Source organism: Gekko japonicus, unplaced genomic scaffold (genome assembly GCF_001447785.1).
Source record: "Gekko japonicus isolate JY-2015 unplaced genomic scaffold, Gekko_japonicus_V1.1 scaffold1878, whole genome shotgun sequence".
Classification (NCBI taxonomy): Eukaryota; Metazoa; Chordata; class Lepidosauria; order Squamata; family Gekkonidae; genus Gekko; species Gekko japonicus.
In genome coordinates this window covers 362,560-371,849 of record NW_015168712.1, presented here as the reverse complement: position 1 = coordinate 371,849, position 9,290 = coordinate 362,560, and the positions used below count along the sequence as shown (strand labels likewise).

Below are 9,290 nucleotides of genomic sequence, written 5' to 3'. Positions count from 1 at the left end.
TGGTCCTTCATGCAGTAAGTTTAGCAGTGCAAGAGCACTGCCATGCACTATGGACACTAGGTCTAAATGTAAATAGCACATGTGCTTTTCATCTAGTGCTGACATTATTGTTTGCTAGCAGCAGTCCAAGAGAAGTATCTGATAGTACCCAATTAGTTTGCTCTACTTACTTCATGGACTTCTAAAAGTTAAAAAAAATATTTTTAGCTTACTGTTACTGTTTTTATTGCATGTATTTTTAAAAGTATGTTATGAGTCACCGTTAAACTTTGCTGGTAGCAAGGTGGGAAAACAAAACTGTATTTACCCAGTTTGGTGACAAAGCACAGAGACAAGATATCCTGTGTGCAGAAGACATGTCCCCAAGTTGACCAAAGACATTTTGGTGACTAGAGCAGAAAATCCAGTAGTGGTAAGGAGGTGTGTTACAAATACAGTTTAGAAAAATGTCATCCGTGCGTTCCAACAAAATATAAATAAAATTATAAAAGTATATCTTGTAAGAGTACAAATAACAGTATAAAATTGTAAGCATATATCTTACTGGTTTGCTGCACAGTATTGTACCAGTTTCACCTTCTTGCTTCTTAACTGTGCCTAGAAAACAAGCATCATGAAACCAGTGAAAGCAATCTTTGAATAACTCTCATTTGTAAATTAAAGCATTTAATGCTGGTATGTTGGTCAGTTCTCCGCTATATAAAGTTGCTGTAACAATATCAAATTCAGATACAGGTTTCTTAACTTTATAACATAATACCTTTTTGTATTGATATAATTAATTACTTAGGATTCTATTCTGTTCCATCTCCTTCCCTCACACAAACACACTTCTATGGTAGCTTTATTTGCTGTGGGGTTGTTTGCTCAGTACAACAGTGCCACCACCTCCAAATTTCAGCCTTCATGAGGCTTGGACATCATGAATGTAGACACTGACAGGAAACATGCTCATAATTCACACATGGAAGACTATTTATTTATTTATTTATTTATTAAATTTATATCCCGCCCTCCCCCGTAGGGCTCAGGGCAGCTTACATGGCAAGAAATCTTGTGTAATAAAACATCAAATAATTTAGTAGCATTTAAGAACATATTATGCAATTTAAAACCATCTCAATAAAATAAAGTGCTCAAAAACCTCAATTCCGGAACCTCAGAGAGATGACAACCACATCCAAACATCCCCGGTAGGCATTCCGCGTCTTCAATGTGAGATGTTAAATTCAGATGTTTCCTCCTTCCTTCCTAGGGCCTTCCCCCCCAATGATGGTAATGTAACGGGGGGAGCGTTACAGTGGTCTAGTCTCGAGGTGACCGTCGCGTGGATCACTGTGGCCAGATCATCACGGTCCAGGTAGGGGACTAACTGCTGAGGCCGCCGAAGATGGAAAAAGGCGGACTTGACAGTAGCTGCCACCTGTGCCTCCATCGTTAAGGCAGAGTCCAGGTGAACTCCCAAACTCCGAACCCCAGACGCAGGCACCAAAGGCACCCCATCGAAGGTCGGGAGAGGGAGCCCCACTCCTGTCCCGGTCCGACTCAGGCCCAGGACCTCCGTCTTCGCCGGGTTTAGTTTCAATCGACTCAGTCGGAGCCAACCAGCCACAGCTCCAAGTGCCCGATGTAGGTCATCGGGACTAGAGTCCGACCGGCCGCCCAGCATCAGATAGAGCTGGGTGTCATCCGCATATTGGTGACATCCCAGCCCATAACTATGGATAATCTGGGCAAGGGGGCGCATATAAATGTTGAATAGCATCGGGGACAGCACTGCCCCCTGTGGTACCCCACACTCAATGGGATACCTACGGGAGCGCTGGTCCCCGAAAGCCACCCTTTGACCTCGACCTTGCAGGAAAGAGGCAAACCATTGAAGGGCAAGCCCCCGAATCCCCACATCGGCAAGGCGATGGGTCAGCAACTAGTGGTCGACAGTGTCAAACGCTGCCGACAGATCTAACAGCACCAGTGCTGCCACACCGCCTCGATCCAGATGTCTCCGGAGATCGTCAGTCAGGGCAACCAAAGCCGTCTCGGTCCCGTGGCCCGGGCAGAAGCCGGACTGGAAGGGATCTAAGACTGAAGCATCCTCCAGAAAGCCCTGTAACTGTAACGCCACCGCCCTCTCTATCAATTTGCCCAAATAGGGCAAATTAGACACCGGCCGATAGTTGGCCAATTCGGCCGGGTCCAGAGATGTTTCTTTTAAGAGAGGGTGGACCATCGCGTCCTTGAGCGCTATGGGAGCAATCTAATCAAATAGGTCCAGAGGCATGTGGTGAATATGTACACAAACATGTGAAAGGTTGACATGAATGGGACCTACTTAAGCACTTAAACATGAAAGTCCCACATTTCACTATGGATTATATTTGTGGTAGGGGAGGATAGACCCTGCCAAATAACCAAATCATCCTTGGCCAACTGTGAACTGGCCAGATCATTTTTATTTACTTCATTTCTACCCCCCTTTTATCCCCAATGGGGTCCCAATGTGTCTTACAACATTCTCTTTTTCTACGTTAGGCTGGATGTGTGTGACAGGCCAAAGGTTCCATTCAGAGTAAGGATGGAACACTGTCCCTCAGATCCTAGTTCAACACTATATTATTTACAAAACATTTGTGTTTGATCCTAAGGCTCACTTTGTTTGTGCTACATTTCTGCCCCCTCCCCCTGCAGACTTCCAGCAGGCACCCCATGCTGTTTCCAGGGGTCCACTGACACCCCCACCCCCAAGCAGGATTACAAGAAACACAGAAAGCTGCAGTGAGGAGCAGTGTTCCCTGTTCCCTCTAAGGTGAGTTATTGTGAGCTGACTCACAGGTTTTTAGCCTGTGGCTCACACATTTCTGTCTGAGCTCAGGAAGGCTGGCTCTGGAGCAACCTAACCTATGCAGGAGCCAAACCGCTCACTCGCAACTCTAATGCCAGTAGCCCATAAAGTAGGATTTTTGCTCACAAGACTCCACAGCTTAGAGGGAACATTGGTGAGGAGTTGGGGAAAAAAATTTTTAGGAGAGCATTGCTTAGGAGACAGTGCTTAGGAACCCACCATTTTGTAATAGTTATATTATTATAAGGATCTGCCACACATAGTAAAAGGCCAAAATATTAAAATTAAAGATAAATAAATGAATTAATATGTGCATGTAAAACAATACAAGTCAATGGGCTGGATCCAACCAGCTTTTTCATTCCATCTCACCCAATTCCTCTTGCTGTCGCAGCCCCTATTTCTTATGGCTTTTGTACCTGCAGGTCCCAGAAACCCAAGTACGGCTGTTTTAGGTGGTCAGACAGAATCCCTCCATTTTCCCCCAGCTGAAAAGCTCCTTGGATCCAACGCAATGTATAAAGACAAATCAGAATCCAGAGATACCCTTTTTTGATAAGTAGCACATTTCAAGCCTTTCCTGAGCAGAACAGGCAAGCAATTTGTTTCCTTCTTCCAGTGCACTTTCAAACCAGGCTTTTTTCCTCTTACATATGTCAGGCTATGAAACAAAAAAGTTGTGTTAGTGACTGGCACCTTTTTTCTGAAATTTTGTATTCGTTTAAGAATGTGCAAAAATGAAACAGAATGAATAAATTTGTAATTTGGGGTCTTATGGATCATGCAATTGCATGATCCCTGAATCTAAAGCATAAAGAATCAGTTATAAAATCTTGATACTTAAAACAGCTTGTCCATTATTAGACATTTGTGCCTGTTTCCTGTCACAAAATAGAGCCATGCGGCTACTTCATCTGGCAGACTTGATATATCATTAAAGGATAACAAATGTAACATCTTTTTTATTATTCGGGAGGAGGGAGTTCAGATGCCAATATATTTTGGGCTGGACCAAGATGGAGAATGTTGGTAGCCAGCGAAAATATGGGAGGAACTCAATTAAAAGTCTGGGCAAATAAAAATATTTTGATCTGTCATCTAAAGGCTGAAAGAGGTGCCAGGAAAACCTGCAGGAGGAAGGCATAGGCAAGGGATTTCTATTTTAAAAGCCATGAGTCTAGTTGCCACCAATCTCCCTTCTATGGGTGGGGGCATAGACAGCAAGGACTGAAATGAAGATCTTTACTCACAAACTGGACGGTACAAGTGATCAATTATACGTTTATGCTGTCTTTTCATCCAATGTAGGATCCCAAGGGAGAAAATAAAAAACATTAAGCACTAAAAAACTTTAAAATCATCTCTCTCTTTCTCTCTCTCTCCATGCACACACACACACAAACACACTCTTAGTGATATGTAGGCCCCATCTTTGGATATCTAAATCCATGGATCAGGACAACACGGATACTAAACAGGTTTTTCAGCAGACCCCGGTTTGCAGAAAAATCTGAAATGTTCCAAAAAACACATGTTCCAAAAAGCAAAAAACCCCACAAATATTCCAAAAAACTACCTCCGGCAGTTGGCATCAGCCACACTGGGTCCAGCAGCAGTGGCAATGCAATCTAGGACTCCACACTAGGTTTGGCAGTGGTAGCTGCACAGCCCAGGGATACATGCTGGGCCTGGTGGTGGCACTTGCGCCACCCAGGAGTCGTGCTGGGTGTGGACCTGGCACAAAAGTAGGGGGAAGGAATCCCCCCATGAGTATCGCAGGCCTATATGCACATACATGTGTGTGTATATAAAAATAAAACAAAACACAAAAGCAGGAAAGTTCGTTGAAATAAAACAGAGAACTCTTAATGCACTGACAGAACAATAACAGAGGGAGTCATATGAATATCCCTGGTGAGGGGACTCCATAGTTTTGGTGCCATAACCAAAGAAAGCCCTTTCACAGGTTGCCAACCATCTAGCCTCATGTGATGCGGGCACCTGAAACAGGAAATAGAGTCTCCACTTGAGACCCTGGAAAGCCATTACCAGTCTGAGTAGACAGTACTGACCTTGCTGGACCAATGGTCTAATTCAGTATAAGGCAGCTACGTGTTCATCGGGCCCCGTAGTGGTCAGGGAGGTTTATATGGAAGTAAATGCTTCATTGAACTGTTTTGCAATTTGCAGCAATGCTATTATTTGGAATGAATCAGTACAATCTTAAAGTGCGTATAAGAAATAATATGTTGACTCAAAAAAAAAAATCTCCTGTTACTCCCAAATTTCGTATTGTGATTTGGCTGGATGTGTGGCAACACGTATCAGTTCAGGATGTTTCCCATGTTCCCCTCCCCCAGCAGTTGTTTCTGATCCTGGAAGAGATTATTCCCAGGGTCACAGGATTAACAGCCATGCAGGTGAGAGGGCTTCATTGCTAGCTGTTTTGCGAGCACCAGCTTCACTGATGCAAGAAGGAGGAGAGCCACTGAAAAGACGTTTTAAGTGGATTCTGATGTGATGAAACACTGGTCAGAAGGAAGTATCTGAATAAAGTAAAGAGAACAGTAAGAAAAGTAATACAATAGGGACTAAATAATGCAGGCATCTCGAAGCCATATGATTTCTCATGTGGCCTTGTGACACTTCCAGTTCTGCTACCTACAAAACAATTAATCCGTTTCAGCTGTTAGCCTGCCCAATCCCACAGATTCAGTGCAGTTTACAATACACAGGTGTCAGAAAAAAACTCCCTTGTTTCATGCAAATTTCAAATACACTTAATGCTTTTTATTATTTTTCATTTATTTGGGTTTCAAAGGGAAGCACATTTCTGTTCTAGCAGTTAGGTTTTTCATTTTAAATGAAACGTTAATCTTAAAAGTGTGAGCAATCCTGCAAAACTGAAGACAGAATACACAGAATACACAGGTTGGGTCTGGGGTCCCCACCAGGGTTGCCAGCCAGTGGCCAGCACTCAGCAGGAGACTGGGAGGGCACCATCACACCACTGTATGATTCATGGACACTCTATGCAAAACCATACCACAGAGGTTGTTAGCCAGAGGTGCTGCCTTACTATAGGGTAGCCCCAGATACCCACAAAAGTCAGGCCAAAGAAAGAGCAAGCCAAAGCTCTGGGAAAAGGCTCTCCATTTTCAGGTTTCATAAGTGTCCCCCCACCCGAAAGATATGAATAAGAAACAATAATGAGTTCCATCAGGTATCTGCATTTCTAAAGCTATTCAGAGGCCACCTGATGAATAGTCCTTCTGTCTCCAGAACGTCATCTAGCCCTTTTTGTCTATGTGAGAATCCTTTATCTCCAAAGTTGTCTTTCCTGCTCCATCCCTCAGGATACTGAGGTAAACCAATCATACATTCAAATGTATAGCAATCCTTCCTGGCTTCTATCAGGGACCCATCTCCCACCTTTTGTGTAAATCCAGGAAACCATTCAATCTACCTTGGCCAAACCATCATTGGCCATCAAGACCCATTCAACTAGCCATCCAGCACCTGGCTAGACCCATCAAGGCTATTGTGCAGCTAGACTCTGTCCCTCTGGGATTCCATTGGTCACACCTGAATTACACTCTGCCTGGTACTACACCTCCATGGACTTCTTATTGGTCTAGAAAATCTATTGTTCTCACCTGAGTCCAGCCCCAAGGCCTCCCATTGGTCTGCATTGTTTTCCAATGTCTATATCTGTCAGAGCACATGGCCTCAGATTTTGTGTGTCTGCCCTGATGTTAACTGGCAGTTCACCCCTAAACTTTTGGTTTGGGCTGTAGTCTAATCTCTATGGACCCTTGAACATCTGGACAGGTTGTATTACCCCGTAACTGACTCCTCTATTCACTATCAAATTTTTAAAAACATTTTTATTGCTTTTCTAAACTATAAAACTACAGGGTTGGGGGATGGAAACAACCTAAAATTAAGAGTAACAAGGATCCTTAATACAAAAATTTTAAATTGTTGATACATCCTTATTATCAAAGTAGTAAAGCACGAGAGTTAATAATATAAAAATATCAAATTAAAAAGCACAAACATCTTTGACTGTAGTGTGTGCATCTTAGCTTTAAATTTATATGTTAACAATGGACATCAGACTATCAAATTTAATCTATTTTGGTTGTTTCTTTCCTCCGTGCTTCTTATCAAAGTCCAATTTAATTTTTCACTGTTTAGGGGAAGCAACCCCTAATTCTGCTTCAGTATCCAAAGACTCTGCCAAGCTGCTCGAAGAGGTATCAGAACTTTCTCCAGCTTTATCTTCTTCTTCTTCTTCTTCTTCTTCTTCTTCTTCTGCATCTTTGTTATCCTCCACTTTCTCAGATCCATCTGTCGCTTTCTATTGTTGCTCCAGGAACATTTTCGCTTTATGAACAGAGTCAATCTTTTCTTTTTTTTGCCGTTGAAGTTGAAGATAAGGCCTTCTGGTACTATCCATCTGTAAGGAGTGGTATTTTTTTGCAAAAACAATGCTAAGTCTCTGTACTGTCTCCTTTTCCTAATTTCAAATGGAAAATCTTTTAAAACTTTAATTTGTTCTCCTTCGATTTTCAAAACATTTTGGTTAGTTGCTTTCAAAATTATATCCCTTGTGGACCTTTTTGCGAATTTCACGTATACTTCCCCGGGTAGCTTGTTTTTTTATATAAATTCTGGATACGTATGGTAAACTAGATCAATATCACTTTGTAGAGTTTCTGCTGTTAAGCCTAACACGGGAGCTAGCTTTTGACTTAAAATCTCTTTCAGATTCTCATCTTTCTGCTCTGGAATGTTTTGAAATCTCACGATGTACGCTAATTTCTCCATTTGAAGAAGTAACAATTGCTGATTCCCAGCGATTTTCTCTTTTTCCACAAGCTCCAGTCTTTGGTCTTAACATCAACTTTTTTCATCTTCTGGGCTACCTTCTCTGTTTTTGCTGAAGTTTCTTTGAGCTCCTTTTGCAATGTATCAAACTTGTCATTAAGATTGGTCAGCTGGCGTAAAGCTGCAGCAATCATTTTTGGAACGTCTGTGGTTATTTCCGGTTTGGTAGCCGGGGATGATGTGCTGGCAGTTCCTGTTATAAGTCCTTTTGTGGATCAAAAACTGGCTGATTAATAGGAAACAGAGTTACTATAAATGGACAATTTTCTCAGTGGAGGGTAGTAAGCAGTGGGGTACCGCAGGGATCAGTACTCGGTCTGATGCTTTTTAACTTGTTTATTAATGATTTGGAGTTGGGAGTAAGCAGTGAAGTGGCTAAATTTGCAGATGACACTAAGTTGTTCAGGGTGGTGACAACCAGGGAGGATTGTGATGCACTCCAAAGGGATCTGTCGAGGATGGGCGAGTGGGCGTCAACGTGGCAAATGGGGTTCAATGTGGCCAAGTGCAAAGTGATGCACATTGGAGCAAAAAATCTGAAATTTAAATACATGTTGATGGGGTCTGAACTGGCAGAGACTGACCAAGAGAGAGATCTTTGAGTTGTAGTAGATAACTCAATGAAAATGTCGAGACAGTGTGTGACTGCAACAAAAAAGGCCAATGCTATGCTTGAGATTATTAGGAAGGGAATTGAAAACAAATCAGTCAGTATCATAATGCCCCTGTATAAATCAATGGTACGTCCTCATTTGGAATACTGGGTACAGTTCTGGTCACCACACCTCAAAAAGTATATTATAGCATTGGAAAAAGTGCAGAAGAGGGCAAGTAGAATGATAAAAGGTTTGGAACACTTTCCCTATGAAGAAAGGTTAAAGCACTTGGGGCTCTTTAGCTTGGAGAAACAATGGCTGAGGGGTGAAATGATCGAGGTTTATAAGATTATGCATGGGACAGAGCAGGTCGAGAAAGAAGTACTTTTCTCCCTTTCTTTTCTTTCTTTTTTTTTAACAGTTTTTATTTTATTGAACTTTATATATACAAACATTTCATCTGTTCAGGTTACATATAAATCAGAGTCATTCATTTCTTGTTTTTTCTTTACAAGTTGGGGTTACTAATTTTCTATCAGTTTTTCTATCCACATATATACTTTTTCCCACCTCCTTTCGTGTACCTTTTCTTTTTTATTTTGTATCATTAGACTTAAGTTATCCATTCTAGCTAGTTCCAGTAATTTATGTATTAATTCTTCCCTTGTAGGTATAACTTCAGCTTTCCATTTTTGAGCTATTAGCAGTCTAGCTGCTGTTATAATATAGCTTAATACATACGCATCCTGTTTGTTGTATTCTATCGGTATCATATTTAGCAGGTATATTTCGGGTTTTAGCGCTAGATTTTTCCCCAGGCTTTCTTGAATTACCTTTCTAACCATCTTCCAGAAACTTTGCATTTTGTCACATTCCCACCACATATGATAGAAAGTCCCCTTACACTCTTTACATTTCCAGCACCGGTTTGGATATCCCTCATAACATTTGGCTAGCTT

At 41.8% G+C, this 9,290-nt stretch overlaps 1 protein-coding gene across 1 annotated transcript in view; it reads right to left on the bottom strand.

The window, feature by feature from the left end:
• Nucleotides 1-3,388: 3,388 nt before the first annotated feature.
• The window catches only part of ZCWPW2 (zinc finger, CW type with PWWP domain 2), a gene marked incomplete at its 3' end in the record, with an annotated part of 22,929 nt that continues 17,027 nt past the window's right edge, over nt 3,389-9,290 (bottom strand). The window contains exon 3 of the mRNA XM_015415554.1: nt 3,389-3,503. Within this exon, the coding sequence (XP_015271040.1) occupies nt 3,389-3,503 (115 nt within the window). The remainder of the gene's footprint in view (nt 3,504-9,290) is intronic.